At 42.9% G+C, this 14,593-nt stretch overlaps 1 protein-coding gene across 1 annotated transcript; it reads right to left on the bottom strand.

Annotated features, from left to right (window-relative positions):
- Window positions 1-824: 824 nt before the first annotated feature.
- LOC121451295 (spindlin-2-like) lies at window positions 825-10,267 on the bottom strand. Its single transcript, XM_041656767.1, has 4 exons — window positions 9,617-10,267; window positions 9,564-9,577; window positions 9,326-9,470; window positions 825-1,016 (listed from the first exon to the last, which is right to left on the bottom strand). Exons 1-4 carry the CDS (start codon window positions 10,265-10,267, stop codon window positions 825-827), a joined length of 1,002 nt encoding a protein of 333 aa, XP_041512701.1.
- Between the last annotated feature and the right edge of the window lie 4,326 nt (window positions 10,268-14,593).

Consider the following 14,593-nt stretch of genomic DNA (forward strand, 5'->3'; position numbering starts at 1 on the left):
AGGTCTATGCACAGAAGTTGAGGCCACTCTTTTTCTGGTAGCAGGAGGTAAGACAGATGGTCTGGGTTCCCTGCTCAGTGGGTTACTCCTGCAGTCAGGAACCTCTGGAGAAAGTAGAACTTGTCCTTCCTTGATCTCTTTCAGCTCTTTTAAGGGATCCAGGGTCTTCTTACTGGATGTTGTCTTTATAAGAGCTCTAAGACTCCGCAGACTATCTGCAGTACCAGTGAAGGCTGTTTTGTCCTTATAAGGCTTTTGGCACCTGAACTTGTGCCGAGCCAGTCGAAGCACCCCCGGAGGTGCAAAGTCCCTCGGTAATTTGGTGCTGGTCAAGTATGTCTCCCATTGGGGTGCGCTGTCATCAATCCCTTGGGAGACACTGAAGGGGGTCCCAGGACGTCGGGCTCTGAAAGGGGTCCCAGGCCTATGAGGCAAGCGCTTCACCCATTGGGATAGGATGTCATCATCCCATTGGGGGACCCAGAAGGGGGACCCTGGACGGGGTCCACTGAAGGGGGTCCCAGGCCGGGGAGGCTGGGAAAACTGTGGTCTCTGGTCAGAGTGTGATGGACCAGCTGAGGCTCTCTGGCCTCTCTCCACAGGTTTGTCCATTTAGCCAATAAAGTAGTTGAAAAATAAAAAGGGAAATTACCCCTCGCAAGGGGCAGCGAATGTACTTGCCACTGGTGACTCTCGGCAAGCAGCAGCAAAGCAATATCCTCAGAGAGAGGCTCTCCTTCCCGAGAACTGTGGACACGTCCGGTAGCCGAAGCGCACAGTACTCGAGTGACAGTTGGCCTCAGAATTCGAACAAAGCTCGAGAGTTACACTTGGAATGGATGTCCTCGGGCCTGCACGGGCCAGTCCCGAGCTGTCTCAGCTGGCGGTTCTGCGTGCACTAGCCAGGCAAACATCCAAACTTTCTGAATGAGGAGGGCACCTTGGACCCTCTCTTCTTCATTAGGGTCGAGAGTGCTAGGTAGTCTGGTGCCCACTGTCAGTGACCAGGATACGGACTATTGAAGAGGCAACATGATTGGGAAGGCAAGGGGGTGCTTGGGAGACTTTGCTTTCGGGTTCCTCTAACACCATTCTGGTCCCGCTGTCAGGAGGTCGTAGTGTTGCAGTCAGATCTGTTTGAGCCTCATAACTGAATGAGAAAGGGTGATCCAGGTGTTTGCTTCTCAGACTGTGGGGGCCAGGCAATCACTGGTTGTGCTAGGGAAAGGATAAGTAATGGTGCTTGAATAGAGAAGAGGATACCATCTGGACCTGATATTACAAATGCTATTCTGTATTTTAAGGATGACCTATCCTGGGATTTTCTAGTAAATTGGTGACAACTTTTGTGAACATCATCCTGCATGCTGAAATGCATCTCTAGTCTGCTTCATAGTAGTTACTGCAGTACTATTATTATGTAAATGTATAGTCCATGTCCTGGTCGCTGAGAGTGGGCACCAGACTACCTAGCACTCTCGACCCTAATGAAGAAGAGAGGGTCCAAGGTGCCCTCCTCATTCAGAAAGCTTGGGTGTTTGCCTGGCTAGTGCACGCAGAACCGCCAGCTGAGACAACTTGGGACTGGCCCGTGCAGGCCCGAGGACATCCATTCCAAGTGCAGCTCTCGAGCTTTGTTCGATTTCTGAGGCCAACTGTCACTCGAGTACTGTGTGCTTCGGCTACCGGACGTATATAAGCATAAGTTTAAGAAAAATAATGGTCTTATAGTACAAAAGCAAGTTGTTTTTCAAATACTTTTATCTGCTTTTGTTTAAGTTCACCAGTTCAGAACATAGCCACAGCTGGACTCCCTAGTGTAGCCCTTATGGCCTTAAGCAATTCCTTTGTTCTGGGTTTATATGTTGGGTGCTATAACATTTCCATATTTGATTGTTTGGGAAGGTCATTTAATTTCCCTGAAGTCACACTATGGCTAGTGGCTCACATCACATTCACCTCCATTCTAATGACGAAGCTGAAGTATAGTTACATAGAATAATTTTGGAAACCCTTAGAGTAGTTGGTTCTTTGAAAGGTCATCTTTATTGAGCAGTTGACATACTGAGAAAGTGTAAATTTGAAGATATGAATGAAGACATTATCTTACTGATAGAAAAATTTGCTTTGCTTGTTGCACGTTTTTCCAGTTTTACTTTGAGCACTTTTTGTTCTTGCTGGATGAAGGTTTTGTTTATTTATTTCAGTGCTATATCTGATTTTCGTGAAGAATTTCTGTTTCCCTTTGGCTACACAGACAATATGGCTTCAGGAGCATTGGAGCACTTTTCTATCACCTAATTTTCTTCCTGTGCCATTGTCTTAGTGATTTGGCACATACTTACTCCTTGGAATTTTTGAAAACTTCATCCCTCCCTTTCTTTAACCCTAATTTATCTCACTAATTACATTTTGAAAGGTACTTATCTCCAGGAATTTTATAGTTCACAGTGTTTATTCACATACTATCACATATCATAACCAGAAGCCCCTATGATCTGCTAGGATAGCTAAGGACAATGTACTCTGGTCACGAGGATCTATTTTAATTTTCCATCTCAGAGCATGTCTGGCCTTTGAGTAGATTAGTAAACCTCATCTCCAAAAGCCTTTATGGACAGGTATTGCCCATTGCTGATTAGAAAAAAGAATTCATCTCTTCATTCTTTTTTTAAAAAAAATATTTATCTCTTTATTATGAATACAATATTCAGTTTGTGTGTACGCCTATAGGCCAGAAGAGGACACCAGACCTCATTAAAGATGGTTGTGAGGCACCATGTTTTTTGCCAGGAATTGAACTCAGGACCCTTGGAAGAGCAGGTAATGTTCTTAACTGCTGAGCCATCTATGCAGCTGCTTATCTCATCATCCTTTGTATCACTTCCAACATACCCATCATACATCTACCACAAGTTATCGTGAGCGTGCGTGTGTTTATGTTTGCATGTTTGTGTGTATAAAGGTAGATAATGGGCTAAAGGAATGTTTGAAAACAAAATAGCTAAAATTACAGAAATACCAAACTTTAAATCTGAGAGGTCATATACCACAAAAAAAAAAAAAAATCCCAATCAAAGCTTATGGTAGGTCTATGGCGTTCAAAGCTGAAAACCAAAGAGAAAACCCCGTGAGTGTTTTAGCAGGTTGTCAGTGACAGCTGGCTTGCTGTAGGGAATCTACAGCCTTGATTTTCAAGACCTGCTATCTAAAATCAAGGATCTCTTGGGGATCACACACCCTGTGGTCAGTGGAGTATTTTATACTCTGCTTTTCTATATTTCTTATGAGTTCATACAGGTTGGTGGTGCTGGTTCAGGACACATTTGTCTACTGATTTTCATTACTGAGAAATGTGTGTTAGATATCATAGTCAGTGGTGTAACTGCTTTTTCTATTATCTTTAGTATCTTATACAGTGAAGCTTTGACCATATATACCTATGTATCTGGGAAAATGTAATCATGTTCCTGTGTGTGTGCTGTTTATATATATATAATATGGGTGTTTACACATATGCATGAGTATATGTATGTGCATAGGATGAGGTCAGTATCAGGGTATTTCTTCAGTAATTCTCCACTGTATTTTTGAGGGTCTTGGAGACTTCACAGCACAGTGATTACAGAATTCCTATGGAGTTCAAATTTAGAAAACAATATCAAAAAATGACAGGGAGTAGTGACTACAAATAAGTACCTGTACAGCACAGATGCCACAAGGACCTTCCTGCCCCTCACCTTTACTTCTCTCTGAGACTGTCCTCCATATCCAGGCATGTGTGGCTTTTCCTGTCTTGCTGTGGCAAACTGTTGGACACTGTATGTTCTACCTTCCTCATTTAGCTAGACCAGTCATCTTATGGCATACTGGTTTTGTTAAAGTTGACCTCACTTGACCATATTAGGCTTTGTGCAAATGCACATGACCTTAAGACAGCCAGGGAAAACATCCTAACATTGTGTCCATAGTAAAGTCAGTAAAAAATAGCGAGCAAGACCAGGATCCTCGTCAAGATTTCTTGATTACCCAATCCAGCTGCACCTGAAGTTTACTCACTGTCTTTTGATGCTTAGATGCATTTCTGCTTTAACTAAACTTCAGCATTCTCTAAAGCCAGTTTGAATTGTGTTTTACCACTTGCAACTGAAAAGTCTGCTGTGAAAATAGGGGATATGGTGAGCTCTAGAGAATGAAGCCAGCTCAGGTATCAGATTATGCTCTAGAAAAGCCATTGAAGGAGACACTGATGTTTCTCCCAGTCTGAGTTTCAAGTGCAGGCTCAGATATCCTATTGCAAATCAAGGCTGTCCCTGACTTACAACACTGTTGTAAGCTGCTCAATGTCTCCGTTTCCATATTTCGACTCTTCCTTGAGTTGCTTAGATTTTTGCACCTTACTCACCATCATCCATGGATATCTATCACTCCCTTCCTTCAGCAAACTGAAAAAAATATTGTCGTATTGAACACCACAATATTATCATGCACTGCCAAAGCTACAAAGAAAGCATCTGTGGGGGCGGGGCATAACTACTCATCTCCTGATCTCGGAAGGGTTAGACTTCACACTAAAGTGGGCAGACAGCCTTTCAGAAATGCATTTCCATAAGTGTTCAACTGAATGATACCACAGAAGATGGCAGGGTAAGATAAGTAGAAGATTCTATGTCATGTGAAAGCAAAAAAAAAAAAAAAAAAAAAAGCTGACAAATACCATTGACAACAATTATTCCAAATGCATATGAGTACCTTTACATAAGAAATGCAGAATCTGGGCTTTTTAGGCAAAAGGAAACCAGAGAACTCAGTGACATTTACCCTTATATCTCTCCTCCTCTCTAGAGTGACAGTGTTCTTAAACACTGGCATCTTACCTTTACAGAAATGCCTATAGTGTATATTCACCAATTCTAAAAGGGAGTACCAAATCATTCTCTGTTGTCCAAAAAAATTTCAGACATAGATGACCTGAACTAGTGGACCTAAGATCTTCCAGCATGTACCAAGGCAGACACACAGCCTTTCAATATAAATATGGGATACCCATACACATCCCTTCTATCCTATAAGGCCACAGATAATCATGTACAGTTCCATGGAGTCTCCAAAATATCCCCTTGCAAAAAAAAAAAAAGGACTATTATGCCTGCCTGCAGGCCAGAAGAATATACCAGATCTCATTACAGATCTCATAACAACCACCATGTGGTTGCTGGGAATTGAACTCAGGACCTTTAGAAAAGCAGACAGTTCTCTTAATCACTGAGCCATCAATCCAGCTTTGGAGAACTGCTTTTTAAATCAGTGGAATGTGTTCAATCAAGTGAATTTCTCAGATGCCTGAATATTTTGGATTTTTGTTTCTGCATTTAGTCCTGTGTTTTCTAAATGCTTATGATGATCCTGTCAGATTAAAAGGCAATGGGACTCACAAAAAGAGCCTAAGTTCTTACCTCCCCCCTCAAGAAGGCTTCAGAACATATCAATATGAACAAAGGGCCCTCAGGTTTTCCTATGGACAAGGCAGCTTCAGAATGCTTCAGTCTGAAAGTGAGAGCCTCGAGAATTGCCCATCTTAATCACCGAGCCACAGAATTGCTCCTTGTGACCAAAGAGAATTTAGAAATGTGCCCTCTAATGTAGATTGTGTTAGAACTTCAACTTCTCCCCAGGAAGACACAAACATAGTTCTTCTGCCCATGGCGGCTTCAAACTTTGCAAGCCTGTCAAACTGAGGTAATAAAGGTGCTCATTTAAGGGGGGTGTAGTTTGGTGCTACTCTCTCTTATCATGCCATATTTACATCTTCTTATTTACAGGCCAGCCTCATATTTTCCTACTCTGTGGCCCACATGAACAACAGGAATTTATAACTTTTCTTTCTCATCAATTACCTGTTAAAACTTTGCTTTCCATTCCTGGCTATCTCAGATGCACATTAAGGCATCAGATTGGTCCATCTGACTATACAAAGGCAGATGTTTTGCATCTGATTATTAATTGGTCACAGTTTCTACATAGAACATGATATACAATCTATTACCCACTGAGAATAACATGTGCTTCTTCTGACTAATATTGACCATGACTTACTAGTGTGTGAAAGATCAATTCCCTCTGTCCAAGAGGTTCAGTGCTTCTTATTCAAATTTATGACTTCAAAGTCTCCGTGCAAAAATAAAGCAACCCAGGTGCCTAAAGTTCTGAAGCATTAGAACATCTAGCAGTGCCGTAAACACAGTGTATGTCCCTTAACTTGATCAAAAGAAATAAAGAAAATAAAGAAATAACAAAATCAGAAGGAGTTAACTGAATTAGTCCGGACCCTAGCTGAGAATTGCCTCCTAGCCTTTGGAGATTGTTCACACTGCTTCCTGCCCTGCACAACATGATATTCTAAATTCCCATGAAGATTTGATCAGGCGCCCCATAAGAGTCATTGACCTTTCTGCATTCCCCAGAGCATAAGAGTTTCTGTGTCTGAAGAAAGAAAATTTTGTATTCAAAATTCCCTGTTTGTCTGTGGATGCAACATTCTCATTCTGTACAGGGTTCTCCACTTTTTTTTTCTGACAAAGAGGCCTCAGACTTATTCCTTCAGGCCCAGAAGGACTCATCATTTTCCCCAGTAACTGAAGTGGACCTCAAAATATTTTCATGGACTCACTGGGTTCTCAGGCACATTCCTTCTGAACCAGGATGCAGAATGAACTCCACTGATTCTCAAGCAGGCTATAGTTTTACCATGACATTAAAAAAGATTTTCCAAAGAAATGTATGGATGAAGAGAGCTTCTGACCACTTCTACAGAACTGGGGGTTTCAGATCTTCCTGAATGGCCCAGTTGGCCTCAATCTTTACTGCCAAGAGCAGAGGTAACTCACAGCTTTTACCAGTAAACTAATAAACTGTCAACAACAAAAGCTTCAGCAATTACCCTGTGTTCATAAGAAGGTTGACACACCTTCCTTTGAGAACCAGGAAACTCAGACATTCTTTTAATGCCCAAAGGGACCTCATGCTTACAACTTCAGAACAAGGGTGTCATGCAACATTTTCAATGCTGAAGGGATTCTGAGATATAACTTGAGAAACAAAGGCATGTCTCTCTGTGATGTCCCATCCACAAGACACAATCCATCATTAACCAAACAACACAACATGTTCACAAATTTTTATTTTTAGAGCAAGAATATTCCATTAGAAAGAAAGTATCTTCAACAAATGGTGCTGGCACAACTGGATGCCAACCTGTAGAAGAGTGAAAATAGACCCATATCTATCACCATGCACAAAACTCAAGTCCAAATGGATCAAAGACCTCAATATCAATCTGAACACACTGAACCTGATAGAAGAGAAAGTGGGAAGTACCCTACAACATATGGGCACAAGATATCGCTTCCTAGGTATAACCCCAGCAGTACAGACATTAAGGGCAACATTAAATAAATGGGACCTACTGAAACTGAGAAGCTTCTGTAAAGCAAAGGACACTGTCACTAAGACAAAAAGGCAACCCACTGATTGGGAGAAGATCTTCACCAACTTCGTAACAGACAAAGGTCTGATCTCCAAAATATATAAAGAACTCAAGAAACTAGACTTTAAAATGCTAATTAACCCAATTAAAAATTGGGGCATTGAACTGAACAGAGAATTCTCAAAAGAAGACGTTCAAATGGCCAAAAGACACTAAGGTCATGCTCAATCTCCTTAGCAATCAGGGAAATGCAAATCAAAACAACTTTGAGATATCATCTTACACCAGTCAGAATGGCTAAAATCAAAAACACCAATGATAGCCTTTGCTGGAGAGGTTGTGGAGGAAGGGGTACCCTCATCCATTGCTGGTGGGAATGCAAACTTGTGCAACCACTTTGGAAATCAGTATGGTGGAAATTCGGGATCAACCTACCCTTGGACCCAGCAATGCCACTCTTGGGAATATACCCAAGAGATGCCCGATCATAAGACAAGGGCATTTGTTCAACTATGTTCATAGCAGCATTATTTGTAATAGTCAGAACCTGGAAACAACCTAGATGTCCTTCAATGGAAGAATGGATGAAGAAAGTGTGGAATATATACACATTAGAGTACTACTCAGCGGTAAAAAACAATGACTTCTCAAATTTTGCATGCAAATGGATGGAAATAGAAAACACTATCCTGAGTGAGGTAACCCAGACCCAAAAAGATGAACATGGGATATACTCACTCATAATTGGGTTCTAGCCACAAATAAAGGTCAGTGAGTCTATAATATGATAACCTAAAGAATCTAAATAAGAAGGTGAACCCAAAGAAAAACATATAGCTATCCTCCTGGTTATGGGAAGTAGACAAGATTGCCGGGCAAAAAATTGGGATCTTGGGGGTGGAGTGGGAGGGGGGTAAGGGGAGATGGGGAGAGAAAGTGAGAAGGGGAGGATGGGGGGAACTTGGGGAAACGGGATGATTGGGATAAAGGAAGGTTGGATAGGGGAGCAGGGAAGCACATATCTTAATTAAGGGAGCCATCTTAGGGTTGGCAAGAGACTTGGACCTAGAGGGGCTCCCAGGTGCCCAGGGCGATGTCCCCAGTTAGTTCCTGGAGCAGCTGAGGATAGGGAACCTGAAATTACCCTATCCTATAGCCATACTAATGAATATTTTGCTTATCACCATAGAACCTTCATCTGGCGATGGATGGAGATAGAGACAGAGACCCACACTGGAGCACTGGACTGAGCTCCCAAAGTCCCAATGAGGAGCAGAAGGAGGGAGAAGATGAGCAAAGAAGTCAGGACCACAAGGGGTGCACCCACCCACCGAGACAGTGGAGCTGATCTATTGGGAGCTCACCAAGGCCAGCTGGACTGGGACTGGAAAAGCATGGGATAAAACCGGACTCTCTGAATATGGCGGACAATGAAGGCTGCTGAGAAGCCAAGGACAATGGCACTGGGTCTTGATCCTACTTCATGTTCTGGCTTTGTGGGAGCCTAGCCAGTTTGGATGTTCACCTTCCTAGACCAGGATGGAGGGGGGAGGACTTTGGACTTTCCACAGGGCAGGGAACCCTGACTGCTCTTCAGACTGGAGAGGGAGGGGGAGAGGAGTGGGGGGAGGGGAAGAGGAGTGGGAGGAGGGGGAGGGAAATGGGAGGCTGGGAGGAGGCAGAAATTTTCTTTCTTTAATAAAAATAATAATAAAAAAAAATAAAAAAAGATACCAGGATTAATAGAATACCTGAATTATCTCTGAAAAAAAAAATTTCCAAACACAGTTTTAAGTCTGTCCCTCAAAATTTGAGAATTTCACTTTAACAGATCTTCACAAAATCATAGACATAGATATGGAAGTCATTATCAAACTTGATGAAATACACGGATGGTTTGGTGGGAACTTGGTAAATAATTTTACCTATCTCTTGGGTTCCATCTTTTTTGTTGTACTGCACACTTTTGCCTGACAAGGAATCTCTACCTAATTCCAAAGTAACCTATACTGGAGGACATTCTGGCATGATATTGACGTTGCCTTTCATGTAGTCATCTAAATGGTGGTAAAGGTACAGGACTGGATCTTTCTCATAGATAATGTAGAAACAGGTCATCATGGTCTGCACCTCATCTGGGACCACCCCACTCCACTCCTCCTTAGAGCCTGGCATGATATGGAGGTTGCCTTCAAGGTAGTCGTCCAGGAGGTGGTAAATGTACAAGACCGGATCTTTCTTGTAGGTAATATAGAACCAGGTCTTCATGATTGACACCTCCTCTAGGACCATCCCCTTCCAGTCATCCTTAGAGCCATTTGTGCCCGCGAATGTATGTTTCACTGCTCTGCCAACTATGGTGTTTGAGAGATGAGTGTCTGTCACCTGAGGAAATGGCACGTTATTAGGCAGGATCTTAAGGTTTAAAATCCTTTCATCGCTGTGAAGCTCTAAGCCATAGACACAATCAATCCCATCATATTTCAACAAATAGAGAGTGGGATTTGTTGGCAGTTGATCTAGAATGATGGCTTTCCACTGGGTGACTGGTTCATTGGCTTCCTTCCAGCCATGAGAAATTCTGCGGCCAACAATATTCTCCAGGGCCTCAAAAGGCCTACTAAGTTTTTGCTTCTGGAGAGATGGCCCATTCCTCTTTTGGAGAGGTGGCATGCATCTCATACTAAGAGGCATCTTCATCATGGCAGTAGACTTACTGAGGTAGGCCACAGCACTCCTGTTCCGCTGTCTCTTGGCTATCTTTCTGTGCTTGGGTTTCATAGCTGCCAATCTCTGGGTTGGAAGAACTCTTCAGTTTAAATCAGACACAAAGTGGTTTCCTCCACCATGGGTGCCTGCAAGTATAAGAAAGGGAGGGAAGATGTAAGGTCAAGGCTCTTTTCTGGAAGAACTTTGGGGCAGGCGACAAAGGCAGTGCTGAATAGATTTGGATAACTAAATGTAATTTTGTCTTAAGAAATTAATAGGAAAATTATCAAACTATTGTCTACAGCTCAGTATATCTGTATCAGAGACACATTCCTGCTGCCCAAAGGCAACTGACCTCTGCTGAGAAACCTACTTCCTGACTGACTACGTCAATGAGAGGAGAAGGTATGCCTATCCCCAAAGTGAGTAAGAAAAATCTGAACAGATTTCAAAGAATTGAAGGACAGCCACTTCTCTCCATCTCCCTCAAGCTATTAGTTAGGTGGCTGATCCAAACCACCTGCCCAAGGTCATGGCACTATAGTTCACTGGCTCTCTGTATTGTAGCTCCTGATCCAGACCCAGGTTTATTACATAAAGCCATTCTGTGTCTTCATTAGAGAAGTGAGTACTGTGAGACCCACCGCAACAAGAAAGACTCATTAGACTGGGCAACAGCACCATTTAGAGGTAATTAATATCTTTTAAAACATATACGGACAAAGAGGATCTTTGCCATTTTAGTGGACTGATGAATTGGACATTGTTAGCAAAGATATAGTGGGAAGAATAGATGGCATTCCCTGTCCCCACAGCTATCAAACATAGGAGCTGGTGACCACATAAATGGTGGACCAGCAGGAGATTTGAAGGAAAACTTTCTGGGACTACAGAGGTCCCAGTTGCTTCCTAAACATAAAATGTCTTGGTTCTCCAGATTCCATCTTCTGGAAATGTTCAGCTTCCTAATCCTGTTGAACAGTTGTGGAGCCCAGGAGCTGAACTGACCTCCTCAGCCACCATGAAGATAGTAAACCCACCTTCAAAGAAGACTAGTGCTTCATGTGGAACAGAGTTGCCACCCCCAAACACGGCTTTGTGACATCACCAAGGTTCTACTTATGTCATAAAAGCCCTCATAGGCTGATTTCTTCCCTATTTACCCACAGAAACATCCAGCATACAGGTCCTAAAATGCTGCTCATACAGCCCCCTGGAGACCCAAAATTAAAAACCCCACTCATCTTCCCAATTACATGAGTCATACTCTTGCCCAAGTAACTCAATCCCTTTATCTGTTTTTTTTTTTTTTCTGAAAAAATCTTTGGTGTCTGAGTCAACAACTCACATGAATGCTTTTTTTCCTAGCTCCCATCTCTTCATTGGTTATCTTCTATTGATTTTTTATTACTTCATAATAATAAATATCAAAATATCCACTCCTTTACTCCTCCCACTTTCTTCTCGCTCCCCCACTAAACCTCTCCACTCCAACTCTAGTCCAAATAGAGGGCAGGGTACCTTGACCTTTGGGAAGTCCAAGCCCACACTTCATCCATCCAGATTTAGGAAGGTATGCATCCACATAGAATAGAATCACAAAAAGCCTGTATATGAAGTGCAGACAAATGCCAGTGCCATTATCATTGGCTTCTCAGTCTGCCCCAATTGTCAGCCACATTCAGAGCTTCCAGTTTGATCCCATGCTTTTTTATTTCCAGTCCAGCTGGTTTTGTTGAGCTCCCATTAGCTCAGGCACAGTGTCTCAGTGTGTGGACCAAGGCCTTGTATTCCTGACTTCCATGCTCATATTCTCCCTCCTTCTGCACTTCACCTGGAGCTTGGAAGCTCAGTATAGTTTTCTGATGTGGGCCCTGTTTTTATCTCCATCAACTGCCAAATGAAAGTTCTACGGTGATATTCAAGATAGTCATCAGTCTGACTATGGGACAAGGCACCCATAGTGCCTAGTGACATGGCACAGTACAGGCACCCTCTCCTCACCTGACAAAGGTTCTAGTTGGGGTCACCCCATAGCCTTCTAAGAACCCCTCGAGAGATAAGGCTCTTGCCAACCCCAGAATGGCCCCTAAGTTGAGATATCATCAGTGTGTGTGCATTAACTTGTGTGTGTGTGTTTAAATCACAATAAAAACAGATGGATTGTAATACTGAAATTTATTTTATCTTGAGAAGAATATTTGCTATAGAAACACAGTCACAGTAATACCGAGTGTGTAGGCTATCTCAGCAAGAAGAAGTAATTGGCGGAAACCCCCAGTAGTTAGGCTCAGAGGCCCAGAAATGATGGCCAAGAAAAGTCAATGAACTCAGGAATGGAAGATAAAACTCAGCCTAAATAACACCCCAAATCATTTAGGTGGAACATGAGTACTTGTACAACAGTCACAAGATGTCTAAAATTCCTGGAACTAGAATCTAAGGGTAATACAATGATGTGGAGCTGAGAGTGCATGGCAAAAACTGATTGGATCTGGCAAAAATCATGTAAACATACCAAATCATACATCCAAGGAAACCACCAGTGGGACAAAACCCTAAGAAATCTGTATGACAACATACCATGTTGAAAATTCTGAGGTTTAAAGACAAAAGAGGGATCTTAAATATGTCACTGTCACACTGGTGATGAATAACCCACTCCATCGCAGTGTGACTCCCTGATGTGTTTAAGATAATTTGTCAATTATGTCTATTTAGTTACAGGGAAATTCATATTCCTTGCACAGATTAACTAGCAGCATCATTTACTGCACCATCAAAGGCAAGGCAAAGAAGTCATGGACATGTTGTTGAATGTTGATGATGTTGTTGGGAGTGTTTGTGGGTTTCTTCTTTTTTTTTTTAATTGAGAAAAGGAGAAAAAAAAAACAAGTTTCCACCTCCTCCCAGCCTCCCATTTCCCTCCCCCTCCTCCTCCCCTACGCACCCTCCTCCCACCCTTCTCCCCCTCCCCCCACTCCTTTCCCCCTCCCTCTCCAGTCCAAAGAGCAGTCAGGGTTTTCTGCCCTGTGGTAAGACCTAGGACCTCCCACCTCCGTCCATATCTAGGAAGGTGAACATCCAGACTGGCTGGGCTCCCACAAAACCATCACATTACGTAGGATCAAACCCCCGTGCCATTGTCCTTTGCGTCTCATCAGCCCTCATAGTTCGCCATGTTCAGAGAGTCCAGTTTTATCCCATGCTTTTTCAGTCACAGTCCAGCTGGTCTTGGTGAGCTCTCAATAGATCAGTTCCACTGTCTCGGAGGGTGGGTGCACCACTCGTGGTCCCGACTTCTTTGCTCATGTTCTCCCTCCTTCTGCTCCTCATTAGGACCTTGGGAGCTCAGTCCAGTGTTCCAGTGTGGATCTCTGTCTCTATCTCCATCCATCACCAGATGAAGGTTCTATGATGATATGCAAGATATTCACCATTATGTCTATAGGATAGGGTCATTTCAGGTTCCCTCTTCTCAGCTGCCCAAGGAACTAACTGGGGACCTCAGCTTGGGCACCTGGGAGCCCCTCTAGGGTCAGGTCTCTTGCCAACCCTAAAGTGGTTCCCTTAACTAAGAATTGTGGTTCCGTGCTCCCCTGTCCAACCTTCCTTTATCCCAATCCTCCTGCTTTCCCAAGGCCCGACCTCCTTCCCTTCTAACTTTTCTCTCCCCATCTCCCCTTACCCCCAACCCACCCCACCCCAAGATCCCAATTTTCTCCCAAGCAATTTTGTCTACTTCCCTTAGCCAAGAGGATAACTATATGTTTTTCCTTGGGTTCCCCTTCTTACTTAGCTTCTTTAGATTCACCTATTGTAGACTCCGTGACCCTTATTTATGGCTAGAAACCAATTATGAGTGAGTACAACCCCTGTTCATCTTTTTGGGTCTGGGATACCTCACTCAGGATAGTGTTTTCTATTTCCATCCATTTGCATGCAAAATTCGAGAAGTCATTGTTTTTTACCGCTGAGTAGTACTCTAATGTGTAGATATTCCATACTTTCTTCATCCATTCTTCCATTGAAGGGCATCTAGGTTGTTTCCAGGTTCTGGCTATTACAAATAATACTGCTATGAACATAGTTGAACAAATGCTTTTGTCATATGATAGGGCATTTCTTGGGTATATTTCCAAGAGTGGTATTGCTGGGTCCAGGGGTAGGTTGATCCCGAATTTCCTAAGAAACCGAAACACTGACTTCCATAGTGGTTGCACAAGATTGCATTCCCACCAGCAATGGATGAGGGTACCCCTTCCTCCACAACCTCTCCAGCAAAGGTTATCGTTGGTGTTTTTGACTTTAGCCATTCTCACAGGTGTAAGATGATATCTCAAAGTTGTTTTGATTTGCATTTCCCTGATTGCTAAGGAAGTTGAGCATGACCTTAAG

The sequence above is a fragment of the Microtus oregoni genome, unplaced genomic scaffold (genome assembly GCF_018167655.1).
Source record: "Microtus oregoni isolate MIOR12 unplaced genomic scaffold, Mior012 000008F_ref0000371, whole genome shotgun sequence".
NCBI classification, from domain to species: domain Eukaryota; kingdom Metazoa; phylum Chordata; class Mammalia; order Rodentia; family Cricetidae; genus Microtus; species Microtus oregoni.

What these genes read in the sequence shown, in the direction of transcription:
- LOC121451295 (XM_041656767.1), bottom strand. Translation starts at nt 10,267, where the DNA reads ATGAAACCCAAGCACAGAAAGATAGCCAAGAGACAGCGGAACAGGAGT. An exon ending in ATATCTATGTCTATGATTTT is followed by an intron (nt 1,017 to 9,325) that starts GTGAAGATCTGT and finishes CCTCTTCAATAG; the next exon opens with TCCGTATCCTGGTCACTGAC.